Source organism: Xenopus tropicalis, chromosome 3 (genome assembly GCF_000004195.4).
Source record: "Xenopus tropicalis strain Nigerian chromosome 3, UCB_Xtro_10.0, whole genome shotgun sequence".
Taxonomy (NCBI): Eukaryota; Metazoa; Chordata; class Amphibia; order Anura; family Pipidae; genus Xenopus; species Xenopus tropicalis.
In genome coordinates this window covers 37,019,898-37,043,931 of record NC_030679.2, presented here as the reverse complement: position 1 = coordinate 37,043,931, position 24,034 = coordinate 37,019,898, and the positions used below count along the sequence as shown (strand labels likewise).

Genomic DNA, 24,034 nt, shown 5'->3' with positions numbered 1-24,034 from the left:
TCCTGACACATTTATCTAAACTGAGTGCAAAAACATATATAAAAAAAAACAAACCAAAGCTTACAGTCTTACAAAAGAGGCAACAGTCGTAAGTCACACTCATGGAGCTAGGGGGAGCATAAAACACAATCCTTCAAAATACAGCATCCTATACTTGGTTAAAGAGAGTGTAATAATACTGTGCAATAAGTATGTGCTTTTAGCTAGGCACTATGATCTTGCCAGGCTGTGAGTTGCCACTAAACAAAGGTCACAGCAAAGATCAAAGTGAATCCCAAAACTCTAAAATCTACACCACCAACGCGTGAATGTTTATAGAGGGATTTTACTATCCCTGGCACTTCAGGAGTTATGTCTAGAGACACCACAATCATGGTGGGTGAGAATAGCTGGAGCTTTTCATTCCTTGGCTGCCCTCTGATTACTAAGCATAACCCCAGACCCTTCACACCAATACATTTCAACTCCCAGAATGCAGCTGGAAAAGTCTGCAATAAAAACTTGCCTCAATTCCTCCTAGAATTGAAGGTAAAAGTAAGACAAAAATTGTACTCACTCAACTAGCGCATGTGCAAGAGACTCAATATTTTCTCGATCCAAGTTGGTAGTTGGTTCGTCAAGAGCGAGAATCCCGCAATTCAAGCAGAATGTTTCTGCCAAAGCCAGGCGAATGATAAGGGAAGCCAAGACCTATGGAAAGAGGATGAGGTGAGGAATACATCCACAGTATATGTCCATACAAATAAAGGATGTTCTACATTTTCCTCTCTTTCAAAACATTTAATAAAACTGAATGAGAAAAGTAGTAAATAATAACAGGGTTAAAGGGGTGGTTCACCTTTAAGTTAACTTTTAGTATGTAACAGAATGGCTAATTCTTTTTTTTATTCTGTACAGTTTGTAAATTATTTCTTCTACAAGCAAGCAGCCAAATAACTATTGCTCTGTGGGGCTGCAATTTTACTGTTACTTTTAATCATTTATCTTTCTATTCAGCCCCCTGAATATTCCAGTCTCTTATTCAAACAACTGCCTGAAATTCCAAACCGTAGGACCCTTAAAACAGATATCACAGCCACTGGCACCTAATTCCTATGAAAAACTACAGCTGTGCTGACTGCTGGGTTGTTGGAGTACATGCTATAAAGGGTATAGATCTGTGCTTTTCTGTTACAGGTGTGCCCCAAACATGCATAAATGTGCCATTCTGGACACCTGCTTTCTTCTGGTTATGAAAAGCAATAGTTAATGGCAGAAAATGCCTTTACTTTGTATTTATTTATTTTTTGGGTGGCCCACTAAGGGACAAGGAAAGCCTACTAGGACTTTTTTTTTTTTTTTTTCAACTTAACCTCAGTGAATTAAATCATTAACTTTGTTCCCTGGGCCAGTACTCCCCTAACAAGTATACACAATCTGTATGTTTGAGGTATATGCACTTCTATTTACAGCGCTACATAAAATGATGTGCAAAATGACCTTTTGTCCGGCACTACAACGTCCTCGCATATCCAATGCGGTGTCTCCTTTAATCATCACTACACGATAATTGTATGTTCGCCTTTTATCTGCTGCAGAGACGCCTTCATCTGCATCTGATCGGATTTCAATATACTCAATATCTGTTGGGGAAAGTAAACAGGGCTTACATTTGCTCTGTGTTAGATGTGCAAGGCAGACTATCTGGACATATTAATTCTTGCACTTGTGAGCATATTCAATTTATTGTTCTATCTCCAGTGTCTTCATTGTCTCCCACATAGAAAATCCTGTGCTACTTGGGTAGGTAACAAGGATCCCTTTTGATACAGTGACATTTCTACATACTCTAAAGAATAATAACAATTAGAGCATATGCACAAGTAACTCTAAATCTTTCCTTGAGTTGCAAAGATGGCTGTCACATTATTATTATACACCAATCACAAAAAATGAAGGTATGGATCTCTTTTTTTGTTCCAGGGCTAACATTGGCATTGTAAAAGTGAAAAATTGGTGAAAAGAATAATACCTTGGCCTCGGTATGTACTGCGCCACAGGTCACGGATAATTTTGTTGATTTCCTCCATTTTCATGCTATGGAACTTCATTATAGCTCTATAAAATAAATCATAATACTTCTAGTTTAGGTGAAAACATTACTTTTTAATTTTGAACTGCCAAAAATAGCACAGACATCCCCATATTGTTCCTGCCATTAGATCTGATTGGTATAATGGTTCTGGTAGGTATAACCATATGAAATGATGCTCAACATCACAGAAAGAAAACCAATGCCCAAAATGCTCCAGATAACAGATTCCATACCTAGAACATATATTTCAGCCCTAGTGTATTGGATCGTTGTTCAAGAATATTTCATTTGTACAGTTAGACATTTGGTTTATTTAGCATGCAGTACCAGGAAAGTGTGTACAGGTATGGGACCTGTTATCCATAATGCTCGGGACCTAGGGTTTTCCGGATAAGGGATCTTTCCGTAATTTGGATCTCCATAACTTAAGTCTGCTAAAAATAATTTAAATATTAAATAAACCTAATAGGCTTGTTTTGCCTCCAATAAGGATTAATTATATCTTAGTTAGGATCAAGTACAAGGTTCTGTTTTATTATTACAGAGAAAAAGGAAATCATTTTTAAAAATTTTAATTATTTGCTTATAATGACTTATCCAGAAAGTTCCAAATTACAGAAAGCCCATCTGCCATAACGGGTTTCCGGATAAGGGATCTCATACCTTATAGGGGCAGATTTAGTCACAGGAAAAAAACATCAATAGTCCTAGGCACTGTAGCAAGCAAGTAGGAATAATACACGGCCTTGGGATTTTGAGCTGAACATTTTAGATTTCAAATGTTTATCCGTCAGTAACTGTGCTGTTGTGGCCCCTAAAAAACAGTAGATGGTTCTGAAGGTTTCTGTAAATGTGGTATTGAGCATGCCCATTTTTTGACTCCCCACCCTGATTTAGACCACCTTTTGGGGGTTGGAACGTATTGAGATATGTAACTCTGTTTTTCTGTTAATAAACGTTTGCAACAGTGTGCAAATTCTAGTGTATTTTATTTTTGCAAACAATGTAGAAGAAGCTTACAGACCTGTAGCAGAACCAGCACATTCTTTCAACAGCCATGAGCAGCAAGGGATGTATAAATACTGCTTTCAACTGCAATTACATTTGCAAATATAGGTATGGGGACCATTATCAGCAAACCCGTTATCCAAAAAGTCCATGTTACTATAAGTTTATCTCCAATAGACTCCATTTTAATAAAATAATTCACATTTTTAAAAATAATTTCGTTTTTTCTCTGTAATAATAAAACAGTAGCTTGTACCTGATCCTGACTAAGATATAATGGAGGGAAAAAAATCCTATTGGGTTTATTTAATATTTAAATTATTTTTTTTAGTAGACTTAAGGTATGGCGATCCAAATTACAGAAAGATCCTTAATCTTGAAATCCCCAGGCCCTGAGCACTCTGGGTAACAGGTCCCATACCTGTATATTTAAGGTCACTGACAGTTTATAATTAATGTACATTGTACAGTTGCTCAGAACATTTTTTCATTATGCACATCGATAATACTAGGAAATTAGTGGTGGTGGTTGAGCAGGTCTTTTTGTCACTTGACCTGTTAAACAAAATGAGTCTCTCTAGAAATGTCATACACTGTATCTCTGCCCATTAATGAAATATTATGGGCAATAACCAAACTGAAAAATGCCTGCAAAATGCAAAATAAACTAAAAATCTGTTCTCACCTTACTGACCAAAATGCTCTTATCTGTAATTTTATACCTGGAAATACAGAAGTCTGCTTACAGTCCTACCTGTCATAAGATAAAACAACGCCAGATGTTTATTGGAAGGGGTGCTAAATTAATTCTAAAGATCCTTCGGAAATATCTGCACAAAGCATTTACAAAACCTAATCTAACTGATGCTGCCAAGTGCCAGGAAACTTACTGACAAATAAATTCAGATTTTTTTTTTTGCAGTTTCCTGATTGCAGATAAATGTTGATGCCAACAACAGAGCAGGGGAAAGGTAGCACAGATAATCATGATAATAATTATTAGTCAAAATTTCCTTTCAAAACTCAGTACGGATGTTTAAAAATATGTTTAATATTATTAATCAGGGGAAAGTACCAAGGTAGCAGATTTAGTATAATGCATAGTCAGTCATGTTTAGTTGAAAATGAGAGGTAGGTTGGGGTGTATGAGGGTATTTTGCCCAAACAAGCATCTCCATAAAAGGCAGCTGTCTCAAAAACAATGTTTGCTCATTACAATTAATAATGCTATAAAGTTATTTAGGTAATAATAGACCCCACATTATAAAATATAAGGATGCTGGAAATCACGTAAAGGCAAAAGAATACAGGCTGAGTAATTTTAACTAGAAATTCTTCTAATATCCTGATATTATAAAGTAGGGGGTACATTATTTCTTATAATACACAACTATCAGTAAACGTGATACAAGGGACATCATTAAACACAGATGACATCAATAAGCCCAGTATATAAGGATATCATTTACATGTTATTAACAGGCCTTGTGTATTATAAGAATATAAGTCCCCTTGGAGTCTCATCACGTAAACACCCCTTACCTACTTTTGCACAGTCACATACCACCTTGGTAAGTTCTAATTCCCATATATTTCACACAAGGGGCGTATTATCCTTTAAATCTTTTTTTTGTATTGCTTGACTTGTACTTGAGGACAGGCACTCCTGATGTAGGAGAGGCACAGAAAGAGAGGTCTCCATCAGGAGCGTAAGTGCAGCTGCCTTTTATTCAAATAGACCAGTGATCCCCAACCAGTGGTTCGGGGGCAACATGTTGCTCACCAACCCCTTGGATATTGCTCCCAGTGTCCCCAACATTTACTACCTATTAAAGCCTCCTGTAAGCTGTGCATAGTGGGCAAGGAGATAAGGTGGATGAAATTACTTAGAGTTTTATACATACAAATTGAGATACACAATGTCTAGAAATAAAACTGATAGCAACTGCACTGAAGAACAGATGGGAGAATGTATTTAACCATTTAATCAGAGTATCAGATAACTTCACATTATCATAACCTGGTCCATTTAAATTGTCTGATCAGAAGGAACCTTAAATAATCATATCCTCCTCCATCTTCTCAACATATACCTCTCATAAACACAAAGATTATAATAACGATATTGGAATGTGGCCCTACAATACTCACTGGTCCAGGGTTTTATAATAGATATCCAGATCTTTGATGGCAAGCTCAGTTGTTCTCATTACAATCATTTTGTCTCTGTATTTTTCTTCAGCATCTTTGTACTGCGGCTCCCTCAATTCCTTCTTAAATCGCAAGATCTCGTCCTCAAATCCTTTCTGTCGTCCAAGTGCCAGGCTATGGTTGGTTTTCAGAGTTTCACTTTTATTCTCCAGCTCTTGGTGTTCACTGAAACGCAAGGATTTCATAAATACAGACTATGATAATAGTACAAATTATGTTTTACTATTAATTCATTTTTTACAAGGGCATACATTTTTCAAAAAGAGGGGTTTTAGTTACAGGTTTATGACAACAGATTAACCATGCCATAGTACCACATCAATGTAACATCAGAAAGTAATCCTAATCATTTATCTCTGGTCATATTTTGTTTCATTTCTAGGTAGAAGTATCTCCTGACCAAAGTACTGGTCTCACAGGCTGATGCTTCCCAGCTGTAGCTGAATTACAAATAAAACATGGGTCTACAGAATGCATCCGGTATAAGTCTGAAGTCAGTTTGACCAGCCCAACTTCCACTATTATTCACTCATGCTGTAATTTGTTTCGGAGTACTCGAGCAATGTATATGTTAAATACTGCAGCCATGACAAGATACCTACGGGAGGCAGCATGCTTACTTTTTCATTTGCATGACTTTCATTTGCCCCATTTCTTTAAGAAGCTGCTGTCTTTCTTCCTCCACCCGCTTAAGCTCCTCTATCCTTTTTCTCAAAGTTAAGTTATCTTGAAGACATCTTTCCTGTATCTGGAAAACAAAACTGCTTATTTCACTTCAGTTATTGTTTACCAAAAATGCCATACATTTTTTCACAGATTTCCAAAGAAAGATCTTTCCACTTTGGGAGAAGAGAACTAGAAAGTTTTTTTGTTTCCAACTAAAATTTGCCATCTCCCCCTCATCTGACTGCACTAAACTTTACCAATAAAAGCTAAGAAAGAAGTATGGATTCATACAACAAGTACAAGTACTGCTACATACAATGAACCTGTAAATTCATTTTGCATTGCCCCAGACTAAGAAGTAATAGGGTCCAAATGCTTCCAACACTTCACCAGATTGCCAGTGCATTGCATCCAAAGTGGAGACAGACTTTATTTTGTTCCCTTTCTGATCACAATATATAGAGGGTATCATTGTAACATGTAGCATTTTGTATTATGTGCATAGAATGTGTTGAGGGGGGCAGGGTTTCTTTCTGAAAAGATTGACAGCAGAGTCCCCTGACATCTGTAAACTAAATAAAATCATTGGCATGTGTGCTTTAATGACAAAATTGTAACTATTTTCATCAGGACATATTACAAGAAGACCCAGCTTCCTGGAAAAAAAGAGTTATGTCCAGTTAAAGGTATAGAGGATAACCAGCAACAAGATTCAATCACATCAGTCATGAACATGCTACCGAGAAGCCTGAAGACCCAAAAGGGAAACATTCTGAAGGAGCACTAATTATATGGTCTCCAAGCAACAGAAGCAATATTAAGTTAATACAGGAGCTGTCTTTAAAAAAACACTCTATATAGAAAGAAAGTTTTAATAAAAATTAATGACAGCTTCTTACTTTCTGTGTGTCGATATCCTGTCTGATATTGACCATCTCTCTGTTTATTTTCTCCTTCTGTTTTTCACACTCATTCAGTCGCGCAATTAATTCTTGTAGCTCACATTCTTTTTGCTGCAAATAAAAATATCATCACAATTTGGCTGCTTAATAAAATGTATGCATATATTCATTTTACATAAATACACCTACCTCCTTAAAGTCTTCCTTTCCGTCTTGAATATACTTTTCAATATCTTTTGAAAATAAATTAATTTTTTTCACCTTTTCCTTAATGTCATTAACCTAGGAGGATAAAAAAAATAAAAACAAAAATAGAATCAGAATCATTTCACACTAGTAACAAAGCACTATCAATTCAGCATTATTCTTAATTTCACATGTATAGGTTTTAGGTGCTATTAAATTACAGCTGTGGTTAAGAGAAGCTCAGTTAATAAGCCTATTGCTCTAAATGAATGTGTTTTGTTATATCTTGTATTGGTCAGTATAGAACAGTGAAGCTAAAGATACTTTAATTTTCCTAGAAAGCAGTTATTCAAAAACATTGTATAATGACCCCCCATCCTCCAGATACATGCAAAAACTGGAGGATGTTTGGGGCAAAAGGTAGAATTTTTTTTTTTGCCCTGATGTGGGTGCACTTGCTGTTTTTTTAACAAGCACTTTGTAAGCAGTAACAAATAAGGGTATAAACATTTGCTGAATACAATGTAATCTTATCTGTCCGTGTATGGGCACGAACAACGAGCCTGCCCGACCGACATCTGGCCTGAAATCAGGCAGATCTCGATAGGGCAGATTTGATTTTTTTGTTGGATCGGGGACTACATTGGCTCAATGATGCGGTCTCTGTACCAACAGGCGCCTATAGCTGCCGTTCTAATTCGTTCATTTGGCCCCAGGGCCAAATGTCCGAATTAGCCTGATATTGCCCACTCATGGTTAGGGATATTGGGAGAGGATCTGCTCGCTTGGCCACCTTAAGATGGAAACATTCTACAAATTTTGAAAGCTTTAGTATAGGTGAGTAAAATTAATTATGATGGCAAGAAAAAAAGCTCCTTTGAGGGATATTTTAAAGGAGGGAATTGCAAATTTGCCCATGGGCAGTAACCCATAGCAACCTATCAGTGATCGACTTTTTTCAGCCATTTGCCGGTAGAACAATGTATGCAACAATTTGATAGGTTGCCATGGGTTACTGCCCATAGGCAAATTTGCCCAGTGTTGATAAATGGCCCCAACTGTGCATTCCATTTAGGGACACCTTCACTACTTCATTCTTTTTCTGGATGGACTTACTTTTTCCTGTGCCTCGCGGTAGCTTAATTCCTTCCTCTGGAGAAGCTCCTGCTTTTCTTGTTGAAATTTCTGCAAAGTGGATTCCAGTGGGAAAACCTGTTCCTTTGCTTCCTAAAATTTGGAGAAATGAGAAAAAAAATGACTATGCAGTACAGAAATCCAATAAAATGCTAGTTTATTACAGCATCTGTTTTATAGAAGTTTTACTGGTCATCTACCATCTACACTACATATAAAATATATTGTGATGTTAAACCCCACAGAAACTATGCTAGCGTGCTGCTGTAATGTGTTTCGATACAAAGCCCAGCCACTGTGCAGACAAACATTTTTGGCCTTGGTGCAATGCACCTGTGTGAACAACTTTGGCCTTGAGCATTTTATCCAACAACTACATGTATGATTTCAACACTTTTTCTCTTAAAAATTGTGTAATATAGCAAATAATGTACCCCCTATTGTAAAATGTATGGATATTATACGTAATCAAGGACTTCCATGACCATATAAAGGTGCAAGTCCGTAAGCCGAGTGTTTTTATAAAGGCAATGGAACTTTGAGGTGACTTCTAACAGGGGGAACATGATTTATCATAATACAGGTATCCGGAAACCCATTATCCAGAAAGTTCCAAATTACGGAAAGTATGGTACCACAGAGACCTTATCCGCACACCCTAGCTCTCCAAACCTGTATGCCCGGTGCACACTGCTGGAGGGATCGGCACCCTCCAAAAATGGTGCAGCAACAAAAAAGCAAATGGCACTCAGGGCTTCAAACAAGGGAAAAAACCCTTAAAGTATTTTTATTGCGGAGGTGCAACGTTTCGGGGCAACGTGATATGCTTGATAAAGGGGTCACGTTGCCCCGAAACGTTGCACCTCCGCAATAAAAATACTTTAAGGGTTTTTTCCCTTGTTTGAAGCCCTGAGTGCCATTTGCTTTTTTGTTGCTGCACCAAATTACGGAAAGGCCATCTCCCATAGACTCCATTTTAATAAAATAATTTACATTTTTAAAAATGGTTTCCCTTTTCTCTGTAATAGTAAAACAGTACCTTGTACTTGATCCCAACTAAGATATAATTAATCCTTATTGGTGCCAAACAAGCCTACTCGGTTTAATTACTGTTTAAATAATTTTTTTAGCAGACTTAAGGTAGGAGATCAGAATTTACGGAAAGACCCCTTATCCGGAATACCCCAGGTCCTGAGCATTCTGGATAACGGATCACATACCTGTACACAGGTTTCAGCGAGTCATGTGACCAATATTACATCGCTAAGCACCAATTATAACTGACGGCATCACTAAGCACCGTTTTAGGGTATAATTTACAGGATCAGTTGTGGTACATGGCAGTCAAGGCTACTAAGTACTAAGAAATAATTTAAACATTGCTTAAATCAAACAGGATTGTTTTGTTCAACAAAAAGAAAAATTAAAGAATTTAAGAATGAATGCTATTATACATTCCAGACATAATTATTACTCTACATTATCCATGTAGACTTTTCTAATTAGGTGAAACATTAAAAATAAAGAAGATAATAAAAATTAGCATTAAAAGTAACAGTAAGGTTATGTTAAGTTAAGGACAGATACAGTAACTGTACTGACACATTTTAAATACAAGTTTTTTGTTACTGACGCTATTCTACTATTAAAGTGAGGTCATAACACACCCTTAAACCCCAATGAATCAAATGTGTTAATACAAAAGACCATTATCTCTTGATTTTATTTCTGAACACCGGGCAAAAGTTTGCAAATTCGGAAAACCAGGCAGAAAACTGCCGATTGCCACGCCATAGCCCCAACCTGTGACAGCACCGCCACGCCCAGTAATGTCACTGTCCCAACCTGGTACATCACCACCTGCCCTCCTGCCTGTCTTTTGAGAAGGGGAAAGTGAGAAACCCTAAAAGTGCCTCAGTGCCATAACCTATAGCGATAGATAAGCAATAGATGTTAATCACTAGAATGCAGTTTTACTAATCTAAGTGAATATCTGACTAGTTGCTAAGAGTTGCTGCATTGAGACAAAGTTAGTAAAAAAGGCCTTGTTCTTTGTGTAATGTGCCCCCCTTTGCTTGTAAGCCATGGCAATGTGTGATGTAACAAGAAACTAGGTTTGCCTAGTCATTGTACCTTCAAATGTATGTATTTATAAAATTATGATATGTTTCCTAAAACATTATCCTGTGATAGACAAATATCTCATATCTAATATCTCATACAGCATGTTGGAGGGTCAGATAAACTATAGATGATGTCATTCAGTGACGTCTATAGAGCTTCTGAGCCAACTGGGGGCCATAAAAATCCTTTGGCTGGCCTCCAGTTGGACAGGCTTGCATAAGAGTAATAATAATACTTCTATATCCTACAACTGTACCGCTAAATCCTTGTTTTTGTAAGAAACTGTGTGTGATTACAAACTATTACATTTCCAGTAAAGATTGTTACAATTTAATAAATACAGCTCCCATTGACTTCTACATGACCACAGCAGCTTTTAGATGGTAAAGTTTTGTATCTCACCGTTCTGTGATATTTACACTTGATAAATAATGAAAAAGAGTTTTAAGGCTGTGGCACACGGGAGATTAGTCGTCCGTGACAAATCTCCCTTGTCGCGGGCGAATAATCTCCCCGAAATGCCATCCCACTGGCGAAAATGTAAATCGCCGGTGAGATGGCATTTTGGGGAGATTTGTTGCGGGTGATTAGTCTCCCTGTCTGTCTGCCTATCTAAATACCTGATTTTTAAAGCTAAAAAGTTTGATTTGGGGAAACAAAAAAACAAAATAAATACAAATGTTAATAAATTGGCCCCTACGTTTAAACCAGATTCCATTACACTAGGAAACAATGTATTGTGGCTCTCTAGTCATTTCTTCACCTTAATCTCTCTGGATAAGCATTGAAGCTCAGTTGTCAGCTCTACATTTTGCTCTTCCAACTGCTGCCGCCGCTGAAGGTTACTTGAGATGTGGAGCTTTTCTGCCGTTAGCTCATTTACTGTACTTTTCAGCTGTTGGACCTGTTCTTGCTGATCTTGTATGCGTTTTCTTAAAAGCTCAATTTTTCCAGAAACTTCAAAAGTAAATGAAATGATATACACGGTTACAGGGATAACCACCATCTGCCAAGACTGGCATGCAAAAGAGAGTAAGGCTAAAAAGTACTATCAGAAATAAACAGGTCAGTGTTGCTGTAGACACCTGGGGAACATTCACAGTATTAATTCAGATTTAAAGGGCACCATCAATGGAAAATTGTTTTTTACCCACTGGATGTGTGGGCTCATAAAGTCTGTACTCCTTTTGGGAGAAACAATACTTTCTGCTCCCAGTGCAGGCTGCCATGTTTGGACACACACATGCATAATAAGAGAGCTGCGACTCTCCTCGTTATTTGGATTCTTAGCATCCCAAAATGGCTTCCTGCACCAGGAGCCAGAGGTACAGGCTAATCCTGTAGGGGAAACCTATAATATTTGTTGGTAGTTAAATGCAGATCTAAAAAAAAAACAAAAAAAAAAAAAAACAGAACCCAAAGCTCAAATCTTATCCAAAAACTAAAGGGATAGAAAGTTATGTCAGTAATGACTTTGGTAAAAAAAATAAATTACCTAATGAACAAGAATTTTTTGTTGGGTAAAACAGATAAAGAAGTGTCATTCTTTAAAGGGGTAGTTTACCTTTACTTTTAATAAGTGAAAGAATTTCTAAGCATCTTTTTAATTTCTTAATTTTTAGCTTTAAAATTATTTGCCTACTTCCACTGCCTCTTTCCAGCTTTCAAGTGGAGGTCACTGACCCCGGAAGACAAAAACAATATTGCTATATATTATTATTTTTATCTTGCTATTAAGGCCCTCTTCTATTAAAATTCCAGTCTATCATTCACACCACTGCCTGGTTGCTAAAGTCATTTGGATCCTAGCAACCAGCTGCTAAAATTCCATACTTGAGAACTGATGAACAAAAAGCTAAATAATTAAAAAATCAAAATGAAGACAAATTACCAATTGTCTTATATTACTCTCTACATTATATTTAAAGATAGAGGTAAATAACCCATTAACTAAGCAGGACCAAGGTAGTAACTACATTTACATGGTTTAGATATTTTTTTCATAAATATACTTTATCCCACCCCTATTTATTAGAAGCACAGGCTGCTGAAATCATATTGCTGATCATTATCCGTTGGGAGATTCTTACCATTATCCAGGCTGTGTTGCTTCTCCTGTTTTTCTTGGTTAACCTGCTGGACAGTGCGGTTAAGGTCCACCCCCTGTAGTTTGGTGGCATACTGTGCTATTTTCCGCTCTACATCTCTAAGTTCCATCTGTCAAGCACAAAGGGTGGAAAACAATATGCATGACTGGAAACAGAGAACAAAATACAACAAAATACCGTTTGAGAACCTACTAAAAACTTAAAGCTTGGGGAAATGTTCATCTATCTAAAGTACGCTGATCCAAAAAATGAACAAGGTCAAAATAGAATTGTAGTTGCTCAAAGCCCTGTTCTTCTGTTTACTATAATACAATTTGATCTGGCAAAAAACTCATCCCAATGCAAGAATTAGGAGCAGACTTATTTTTCACCTTTAGAAAATATTCTGGATATGTAATTTCCTATATTTAATCTATTCTATTTTAGTCTATTCCATGACTTATCTATGAACTTAAAGAAATATTCTATATTAAGGTTATCATCCCATCTCTCCTGTCACCATATCACCCACTGCCTGCCTGATATCCCCAGGCTTTCACTTACACAGAGATAATACCCACAGGAAGCCATTGATAAAGCATTTTCTTGTGGCAAGTGTGATTAATACATTTTTGAGAAAGCTTCAGGAGTTCACAGTAAAATATTTCTAATGGAAAAGAAGAAACTTCTTAAAAGATCATCTTTTCTCTCTTTGTAATTTTTGAAACAATTTACTATGGGTTAAAATAAAATCAGTGGTCTTATTGTCACATGAGGAAATGATAATGTTCTCAATAGAGCCTTTAAAGCAATAGTATACAACCCTTTTGAACATGAGCTTAATAAATAGGGCTAGTGCTGAACACACTTTTTATTTTAAGAAATATCGATGATTTCTGTTATTTATGGCAATAAACAAATGAATAAACAAGAATATGAAGCTGTTTCCAGCATTTTGCGAGTACATTGAGAATAGCCCAACTTTATAATTAGTGCTTTATAATGGCACAAAAATATAAAAATGTAGATTTTTTTTTTAATTCAAACAAAAGGTAGAATGTAATTTCAACACAGGTCCTATTTATTGTGTTAATTTTAAGCAAAGGAGTTATAAAGGAAACTCTAATAAACAGTTAATCTCAAGCTGCAGGCATACCTTCAGTTCTCTCAATAGTGCCCTTAAGTCTCCCCATATTTCTCCCGTTCAGATGATCAGAAGACAAACAGGAAGAAAAAAACACTGAGCTGTGTAAAGAAAGTTCCCATAATGCCTCGCACAGACACCCAGACCAAGTGAACATGCTCAGTTAGTTAGACTATGAGTCAGCTTCCTGCTGATTGGCTCAGATCCACATTCCTAAGGGGGGGGGAGTGAGTTCGTAGTATTCTTGAGGGAGGGGGGAGCAGGAGAGAGGAGACAGCAGAGATCTGCGTGTCTCTGGCACATGGATTACAGACATAGAGAAATCTTTTGACAGAGAAGTCAGTGCAGCGTTTCTGTGAGTGCTTATGGCTGTATTTACATAGACCTTTCTGATAAAGCTTACTTAGTTTTTACCTTTCTTTCTCCTTTAAGGTATATACTGTTCCTCTAAGACCTATGACACGAGAGCTTTGGCCATTGCTACCCTCTGGGGGTAAACAGTGGCAGTTAAATCCCCCTGTCACTACTAATAATGTTAATAAATGAAAAGAACCCTGTGTGCTGCATATGTAGAGTTAGAAAGTGGACCCCTGTGCAAAAAAGGCGTGTGTGAGTATTTCTGCATGCAAGTACATCTCTCTCCTAAGCATGCTTTTCGCTAATGAAAATAAGCTGTGACAGGGAGATAGGACCTTTTTGAACACTGGGTGACATCAGTGGTCAAAATGCCCCATGTGCCATTAGCCTAAGCAGGGATACTTGGCTGCTCCAATATGTCAGCCAATAGAATGGTAAAACCATTACAGCATACTTCTCTATTTGTGTTGAATACAAGTTTGCTAGATGTACCTGATATCGTTCCATGAGGGAGATATCCTGCAAACAGGCTTTGGCGCTTTCCTCTTCAGATACAAACGTGGCAATAAGAGTTTCCTGCTCTTCTACATCATTTTTCAGTCGTTGTATTTCTCTGTTTATTGCCACTAGCTTGTTTCGTATCTCTGGGACTTCTTTTTCTTTCAGGTCTGCCAGCATTTGCCTAGCAATAAATGAACAAACAACATTTTCAGATAATAACCTGAAAAATCTAACTGTATAGCACAATTCACACGTCATTAAGAAAAAATTATATATTTATAAAATATTGGTACGATTGTTCATAAGTGAAGAGTTTGAGGGAAAAATTAGTCAATTTTCACTAAGAACAAACATACTGAACTTAAAGATAAAAACACAGAGCAAAGTGCAGGATATGTGACTGCTCCATGCTATATTAGTACATACATATGACCATACACGAATGGTTAAATGATACTATTTCAGCTGATGGGCAGAGCAGATTACCAGTGGAAAATCACAATATCAGAGTTTTCAGTTCAAGCAGTCGTGGGTTAAATGGATCTTCTAAAGCTAAACCCCCTGTGCTCCTGTCCTGTCAAGTAAAGGGGCATGATAAAGGGCATGCTAGCCCGAAACATGCAGTGTGGTACAAAATCAATAAAGTAAGTTGCAGCATAGTTCTGCTCCTCTGCTTCCTCCATATTTTGTTTTAGATTTACCCAGTGGAAAGGCAGGAGCCATTAGCCAATAAAAAGACCAGTGATCCAGAACAGGAGTTGCATTCTCCCTTTGTAAGGAGTGGTGAAATTTCAATGTGACAAGCTCTAATTTGACTCTTTGATAAATATGCCCCAATTTCTCTTCCCCAATAATTAAAGCAGAACTAAAGCTTAACTTAAGAAGCAGGTTAGAAATGTTGCACACTATGCTTCTGTACCAGCCCAAGGCCCTCACAGCCAAGAGCAGGGAAGATCTGTGCCTCCATAGATGCCCCAGTAGCCCCCCATCTTCTTTTCTGCTGATTCACTGTACATGCTCTGTGCTGCTGTCACTTACCTGAGCTTAGGGACCCACTCACAATATACTGATATATATATATATATATATATATATATATATATATAGATATAGAGAGATAGAGAGAGAGAGAGAGAGAATATACATGTGACAGTATAAGGCTGATTAGTAATTTATTCAGATTCACCTTGCATGGCACAGCAATTAGCATCAGAATTTAATAATTAGGCATCATCTTATATGACAGTTAAACCTAATTTTCTGCTTGATAATTTGCTACATCCCCTAAGCTTAGCTTCCCAACAGTTGCTTAGAGCACACTGAGCATGTGAGCAGATGCTTTGAATAGAATCTAGTATGGTGACCCCCTGTGACAACTTTAAAGCACTGGATCATTACTACTATAGAGATGCTGAACCTTCAGGCTGGTAAGATAAGATTAGTAAATAAAATATGGCATTTCTAGCCATATACATTTTTTGGGTTTAGTTCTCCTGTAAAAGATAAAATCATCGGACAACTTTCAGAACATCTCAGTTTTCAAGTACCCTGCTAATCTGGTTTAAAAACCGATTCTGATTAATTAAATTACATTGTTATAAAATGTAGGGCTTAACATAAGTTACCGTAACCGTAAATGCAATAAAACATTACTTTAACAGTGATGACTTATTAAAAGCACTGCTACCGTATAAAGGAAAGTTCCTGAACATGCTGCCATCTAGTGGCAATAAATTGCTTTTTGAATGAGCTTTAACTTTGGAAGGATTCAAAAGAGGTGGTTTATGGAAAGATGACATTTTCATTTTCAGTGGGTTTTCAGTAATAGGGCTATGGAAGAAGAAGAAGAGGATATGTACATGACAGGACAAAACGGGCTAAAATATTAAAAATAAGTGACTTTTAGAGTTCATAGTCATTTACTTTTCACTTGGGTTAGCAATGTTTTACAAACTTCTGTTTCTTATGAATTACAGTTTTAATCAAATTATATCTTTTAAATGGCAGCTTGGTGTCAATGACACTCAAGCTTATAGGATATTTTGGGACTGGGTGTAAAACACCTGACAGCTCCGGGGAATGAATGGGATTTGCTTACTTGCTAACTAAAATGTTAATACTGATTACAAACTCACACAACCGCAAGCAGGGCTGCAGTGTCATGCTATGGTCTAATCATGAGAGTGTCATGTTTGAGACTTGTTTATGTGATGGCATTACAGGAGATCCAAGGCCACTGGCACATGCAGGGGATTCTCCACTGTCAGTCTGTAAGAGCTTTTTTGCTTGGATTGATCTGGTGCTTAGGTGCAGGTATACCATTGTTTTTTTAAATTTAAAACTAGATATATTACAGATAATCAGAGAAAAATGGTTTCTTATAAAAGCAAAAAATGTTTATTTTTATCAGTACTGCTTTACTCAGGACTAACCCTTGTTTACAGTTATACTCATGCCAGGGTTAGGCAAGATAAAACAATTGCACATCTCTTCACAGCCAGCAGTGATGCACATACCTCATTGGTTTCAGTTCCATCATTTCATCTTTCCTTTTTTCTTTCCTTTTCAGTTCCCCTTCGGCTGCCTTAAGTTTGTCAGGAACAAGGCGCAGCTTGGATTGCATATCATTAATCACATCCTGCAACTCTGCTTCAGAGGGAAATATTCTCTGACAGACAGGGCAGCAGGGCTGGTTCTCCTCAGTCAGCGTGGTAATGAACTGTGTGTAAACTGCTGTTGCTCCAGCAAGCATGGCTAACGGAAAAAGAATTAACCATGTGGTTATTTTAGTATTAAAACCTTAATAACTATCATGTATTATTGAAGAATAAGACTCTACAACAATGTGGCGGGCACATTAGGCCTCTATTTTGTGCTACATATTATTAGGCTACAAATTATGCCCCTGCTTGAGCCAAGCTATTCTTACCAACAACTTCCTTTTGGCTTTAATCTAAAACACTCCAAATAACTCAGGTATAATCAATAAATAAATAAATAAATATTATATATATATATTATATATATATACCTACAGAATGCGTAACACAGTGATAAGTACATTGTGAGAATTTGGAACACACCTTTTGGGTGACTAATAGATTTATTAAAAACTAATGCAAAGTAAGATTGAATTACATGTGTAATTTATGTATCAAGCTTAGGGTTACCCCAGTTATTTCACAGGCCTGGACGGTAAAATAACAGTCAAGGGCGGGGCTGGTACAGGTATGGGATTTTTTATATGGAAACCCGTTATTCAGAAAGCTCTGAATTATGGGAAAGCCATCTCCTATACCAGTGCTGCCCAACATGCGGCCCGCGGCCCCCCTCTGTGTGGCCCCCCACCTGTCTGGCTGCTTTGATGGCTTACTCTTGTGTAAGCTTTAAATGGTATCAGTACTGTGATTAACTGCCCCCCCTGCATGGTTCTCACCTCAGATTCAGGCTGTAATCCCCCTGTATTGTTTAAACATGTAATCCCCTGTGTTTTTCACACTTTTTAATCTCTGCATTGTTCTACCCCTGCAGTGTTCACACCTCAGGCTCAGGCTGTAATCACCCCCATTGTTCCCCTGTTCACACCTCAGGAGCAGTAGAAACCCACAAATAATCCCTGCACACTACAAAAAGAACATATACTGAGGGGGTACTTCAATTAAAAAGTTTTTTAATATATAGTTATTGTGCAGACTGTAAGAGCAGTGCCAGCATTGTGTCACTGTATGCTGCCTGTGTGTGCCATACACACAGGCATCATAGGGCAAGCAGAGTATGGCTCACACAGGCAGGGTAGGGAAGGCAGAGTATGGCACACACAGGCAGAGTACGGCACACACAGGCCAAGTATGGCACAAACCAGCCAAGAATGGCAAACACAGTGAAAGTATGGCACACGCAGGCAGGGTAGGGAAGGCAGAGTATGGCACACACAGGCAGGGTAGGGCAGGCAGAGTATGGCACACGCAGGCAGGGTAGGGAAGGCAGAGTATGGCACACACAGGCAGGGTAGGGCAGGCAGAGTATGGCACACACAGGCCAAGTATGGCACAAACCAGCCAAGAATGGCACACACAGTGAAAGTATGGCACACAGGCAGGGTAGGGAAGGCAGAGTATGGCACACACAGGCAGGGTAGGGAAGGCAGAGTATGGCACACACAGGCAGGGTAGGGAAGGCAGAGTATGGCACACACAGGCAGGGTAGGGAAGGCAGAGTATGGCAGGGTTTTGCTGTACTACAACAATTAATATGGGTATGGTCATGTGATAACATGGGTGTGGTTTCAAGTGGGTGCGGTTTCAAAAAGGGGAGTGGTCAAAACTGGCTTCCATTATCGGCCCTCCACCACGTAGGTCGGAAAAATTCCGGCCCTCGGTACAACAGAAGTTGGACAGCACTGTCCTATACACTTCATTTTGTGTATATTCTTTTTCTCTATATACAAGTATGGGATCAGTTATCCGGAAACCCATTATCCAGAAAGTTCCAAATTACGGAAAGCCATCTCCCATAGACTCCATTATGAGAAAATACTTCTTATTTTTAAAAATGATTTCCTTTTTCTCTATAATAATAAAACAGTACCTGAGTAACAGGTTAATCCTCATTGGAGGCTAAACGATCCTATTGTGTTTAAATGATTTTTTTGTAGACTTAAGGTATGGAGATCCAAATTACAGAAAGATCCCTGGGTCCCGAGCATTCTGGATAACAGGTCCCATACCTGTACCTTGTACCTGATATACAATATAATTAATCCTTATTGGGTTAAATTAAAGTTTAAATTATTTTTTAGTATGGAGATCTAATTTATGGAAAGACCCTGATCCCAAAAACCCTTGGTCCCAAGCATTGTGGATAACAGGTCCCCTACCTGTATTACAAATTTACTGGCAATGTACATGCCAGTAAATTTGCAATGACTAGTAAAACCGCCCCTGACCCGCCTCCAATCCACACCTTTCTCCCATTCCTAGCTACAATACTTACCAAATCACCTTACATTCCAGCCCTCAATGGCTCAGCTCCGCCCATGTTACATCACTGGCCTGCCCAATTACATCACAATCCTTCCCCTAGTGGCTCCGTCCCCCACCCTGGCTAGTATAATTTCAATAAAAAGGAGGCAACCCTAGGCACGCTAGAACCTTACCCCTCTGTTTAGAAGTTTTTTCTATATCGTCCTGGAGGCGTGACAGATCACTGTCAAAGTCCTGGCTGCCACACACATCAAAAACCTTCTCTTCAAATGAGGTGGACTGTTCCTCTTTTCGGCGAAGCTCATTGCTCAGGTGATTTTTGTTCTGCTCAGCTGCTACTAACTCCTTACTGCTCAAATAGAAATATTCCAATTTAGACATAAAAGTTCTTGCATATGAATCAGCAGTACTTTTTTCCTGCTCAAAAATAACCAAATGCACATTTTAAGAAGTGGTGTTAGAACAGAAATTACACAGAAAACCCTGTTACACGATGCAAAAATATGAGAGACTAATGGGGTAAAGTAATAAAGCATAGTTTATCTAGTAACCCACAGGAACCAATAAGCAGATAGAATTACCACCAAAGAAGACAGTGTGAAGTGCAGGTTTCAGAGGAAACAAATGGACACAGTGAACCCTGCAGGGCTATAATAAAATATCAAGCCATATTTATATCTCCCCCCACAGTCAGCATCCTGCATTTAGGCAGGCAATATTGCCTGAGAACAGCTATGCTCGTAAGATACTGATGAATATATTTTGTGTTCCAGCCAAACGTGATTTACACATAGCACATAAATTATCTATAACTCTTCCTAGCTTCTCAATGATTTTCTGTGGCCTACCACTCCTAAAATAATTTGTAATTGCTCCTAAACCTGCCATGTCACAGTCACTCCCAATAACATGTTTGTGCGAAGCTGGACATTATGCTTATGGATGTGTTGGCACATAGATGTACTTTTTAGCCAATAAAAGCATTTGATTGTGTTTGCTATAGGTATCCACAGTAAAGGGCAGGATAAGATCTCAGCAACTGCTAATTCTGTATCTCTCCTGGTAACAGTGCAGGTCTCTCTGGCAGCTGCTGCAGCCCGAAACGTGTTACCTTGTCTCTTCTCTGAGCCCCAGTCTGGCCACATGATGCTGTGCGTATGAAATTGAGGCTGGGTTAAAAATGGCTCTGCTTCAGTGTGTGGGGAAGGCTTTACCTGTGTCTCTGTGTGTAAGAGGCATAGTTTTTCCATAGGAGGTCAAAACTGATTTTGAGACCCATAAATCCACTGTTTTTCCACAGTAAATAGAATTAGTTTTTTTCTGCATTTTAAGAGAATAAAATATGTACTTTCGTTTCCCTGCTACCTACTAATGACAAGTTCTGTGGCTTTTTTTCCTATTGGTACTATTAGATGTAGGATGGGGCACAGAGAACACAAGGGAAAATATTGAACCTGGGTACCCATAAATAACAGGACCAAGGCATTAGGATGACACGTTTCTTTTCCAAGTGATCATTGTGTTATGTATGGTGCAACACATTAGTATGATATATACTCTCTAGTTAAATAGAACCTTCTTGTTACGCAATTATGGAAGCTGTGGGTGAATTTTTGGGCTTTGTCAATAAATTATTTACTTACAAACCTGGCATTACCTTAGCACCAGTATACAGGCTTAGTCTAGAAATACAGCATAGGAGTTATCCAGTTTATGATACAACCCTCAAAATATGACGACATTCCCCCAGGTTTTACAATATTCCCTCAAAGTAAGATATGAACAGGTTCAGTGTGAATTCAGTGATGGGAGAAGGGCCCTCCCAATAGTGCCCTCAGACCAAATAGGTTATTCTCATATTTTCAGCAGCATGTGACGTTCCCCAATGATGCCCTACAGTAGTGCGTTACAAAGCTGGCATCTCTAAAACAGGTTGCTTTAGGTTGATGACTTTGCCCCCCTGAAAATTTTTCTGCAGACACCCTTGGAGCTTGCTGAAGAGAAATGCTACTAGATTACAAATAAAATGCCTGTTTCTAGCTCCTTTCACCGAGAGAAATAATGCCTGAAATAACGGCACTGTAGTAGATAGCTTTGATTAAACGGACAGATAAAAAAACAACATATTCCAGAATGATGTCTGATTTTTCCCTTCTCTGCTTGAGATCTTTTTATATATCTTTAACCTTATTTGAAATCTTTAAATAGAAACTCACATAACATTAGGCCTGATTGGCAGAGAGGGAGGGTACACGTTATAAACCCTGGAAAGCACTGCCAAGGTGCCAAATGTATCTTTGTGGCCAATTCTCAGAAACATTCAAGTTTAGAGTCTGACGGAATGTTTCACAAGGAAAACTCTGCAGTCATACTGAAACCTTGCTACCCAAGCTTAACCTTGCCTTAAACAGCAGAAATAATATGCTCACTCACTGTTTCCTAATATGCGGCCGATTTGTAATCTTCAAGTTTCTCCATTCTGTTGCAAGTTATGGAAACTGAGGAAGCGCTGCACTGAATGTGCAACCACTGGAAACAACTGACCTGGACCTCATATCCAAGTCATGCAAAACAGAAGAGGGATGCATCCATAAATGCAATACAATGCAATCTCTACTAATGGCAATTAAATCACATGTACATTAGGTCAAATATAAATTCCACTGAGGAGGCATGGGGGATCACTAAAATGGATATGCTTTAAAATTGGCTGTAGAATGCCACAGATTGGTGGCATGGCAATTAAAGGGGTGGTTTACCCTAAATGAACTTTTGTATGTTATAGCATAGTCAATTCTTAGTAACTTTTCAACTGGTCCTCATTTTTTATAGTTTTTTTAATTATTTGCCATTTTTCCCCCTACAGACACAGTACCGAAAAAACTATTGCTCCACGTGGTTACAATTACATTTCAATTTCAATTCAGACGCCCTCTTATTCAGATTCCAGTTTTTCATTCAAACCACTACTTGGTTGCTTGGGTAATTTGACCCTAGCTGCTAAAATTCCAAACTGGAGAGATGCGGGGAAAAAAAAATAAATTAAAATACCACAAAGAATAAAAAAAAGACCAACTGCATATGGTCTCAGAATAGCACTCTCTACAACATACTAAAAGTTATTTTAAAGGCGAAAAACCCTTTTGCTTATATACAGACTACTTACGGTCATATATATTTTATATTAATTTATAACAATATAATTTATAAAGCGCCAACATATTCTCCAGTGCTCTACAAAAGCGTATACAACAACTTGTTATATATCTATGTATGACTGATAGTTTGTTAATAGGGCTGCCTGCAAGGATTAAGGGGATAAAGGGAAATTAGGAGATAATGACTTATATCAGGGCTGTCCAACTGGGGGGGCCCATGGGCCAAATGTGGGCCTTCAAAGTTTTTTTTTTTTTTTTTTTATGGCCACCAGTCTGCTCAAGGGCTCCATAGTCTTCATTGTATGGCATCGCCATTTTAGTATAATTCAGCCCTTGAACAAAATGTATGAAAAAAAAAAATAATTGGCCCTCTACATGGAATAAGTTAGGGGGGAAATGTATTATATGAACATTTCATGTGTGTAGGATGATGTGTTTTGGGAATTGAAAATTTTGTCTGGAAGCACCCAGGGGTTATTAGTTCAGTGTGTAGGCTTTGCAGAAGTGAGTTTTAAGGGAACATTTTAATGTCTGAGAGAGGGGAATAGCTGATGTATTGTTGCAATGAATTCCTTTTAAGGTGTCAATTTTCTTTCAAATGAATGCAGCAAGATCTTGGGCTGGGCCAGACAGAGGGAGCAAGAGAAGGGAATCGAGTTTGGAAAAGGCGCTTTGAATTTGATGACTGTAAATGGTAAAATAAATTTTCTTGGAAGAGAGGAGGTTGTACTTTAGAATAAACACATTCATTTGTAATTTCAGAGTTCAGGCTGTTTGTGGTGGTGCAATTTTGTCAAGCGTGTTGGACAAGAACAGTCTTGTAACTTTTAACATTATATAATAATTATGTATTGAAGCAGCTCCGATTTCCTACTATGAATTAAAAAGCAAAACAAGTTTCTACGGAATTTGTATTTTGTTTTGTACTTACGTAAACCGGGCCAGCTTTTCACGAGTCTGATTAACATCTTTTCTTTTTGAATACAGCCAGTCTTCAAGTTGCTTCTTATTTGGAAAATACCCAATTAAAGAACTCAACTCATCATTGTGTCTAGATTTAATTTTTCTTATTTGTTCATCTTTGTCTGCCTAGGAATAAAACACGCATTACAGATTATTTCATTTCATCCAGAAGGAATCTCACTGCCCTTCAGAAAACAAGGAAACAATGCAGACCTAACCTGTATGTGCACCCTTGGTTTGTTTGTGTGTGCCGTAAATCATATGATCCCTGGGGGCGACCCTTAGAACGTCAAATGGTAATTTTCTATTTGGCATTACCTAATGGCACAGACTACTAAAAAAAGTATATTTTTATGAAAATGGTTTATTTAGCTGAAGCAGGGTTTTACATATGAACTGTTTTAGGTGATTTTTTTATAGTGATCTACATTGTTTGGAGATATAGTTTTCATTTAAGCCCTGTTAAATGGTAGTCATCAGTACAAATGGCATGATACTCCAGGTTTATTGGATTGCTACATTGCAACTGTTACTATA

At 37.9% G+C, this 24,034-nt stretch overlaps 1 protein-coding gene across 2 annotated transcripts in view; it reads right to left on the bottom strand.

Annotated features, from left to right (window-relative positions):
• The window catches only part of rad50 (RAD50 homolog, double strand break repair protein), a 40,318-nt gene that overhangs the window by 410 nt on the left and 15,874 nt on the right, over nt 1–24,034 (bottom strand). For both annotated transcript variants that reach the window (XM_018092195.2, XM_012959771.3), the window contains exons 12-25: nt 23,466–23,623; nt 19,550–19,725; nt 16,911–17,148; nt 14,386–14,575; nt 12,396–12,522; nt 11,069–11,262; nt 8,164–8,274; nt 7,051–7,143; nt 6,859–6,972; nt 5,914–6,041; nt 5,234–5,458; nt 2,012–2,097; nt 1,480–1,622; nt 557–690 (exon numbers count right to left, since the gene is read on the bottom strand). In XM_018092195.2, coding sequence (XP_017947684.1) covers nt 557–690; nt 1,480–1,622; nt 2,012–2,097; nt 5,234–5,458; nt 5,914–6,041; nt 6,859–6,972; nt 7,051–7,143; nt 8,164–8,274; nt 11,069–11,262; nt 12,396–12,522; nt 14,386–14,575; nt 16,911–17,148; nt 19,550–19,725; nt 23,466–23,623 — 2,117 coding nt within the window. The remainder of the gene's footprint in view (nt 1–556; nt 691–1,479; nt 1,623–2,011; nt 2,098–5,233; nt 5,459–5,913; nt 6,042–6,858; nt 6,973–7,050; nt 7,144–8,163; nt 8,275–11,068; nt 11,263–12,395; nt 12,523–14,385; nt 14,576–16,910; nt 17,149–19,549; nt 19,726–23,465; nt 23,624–24,034) is intronic.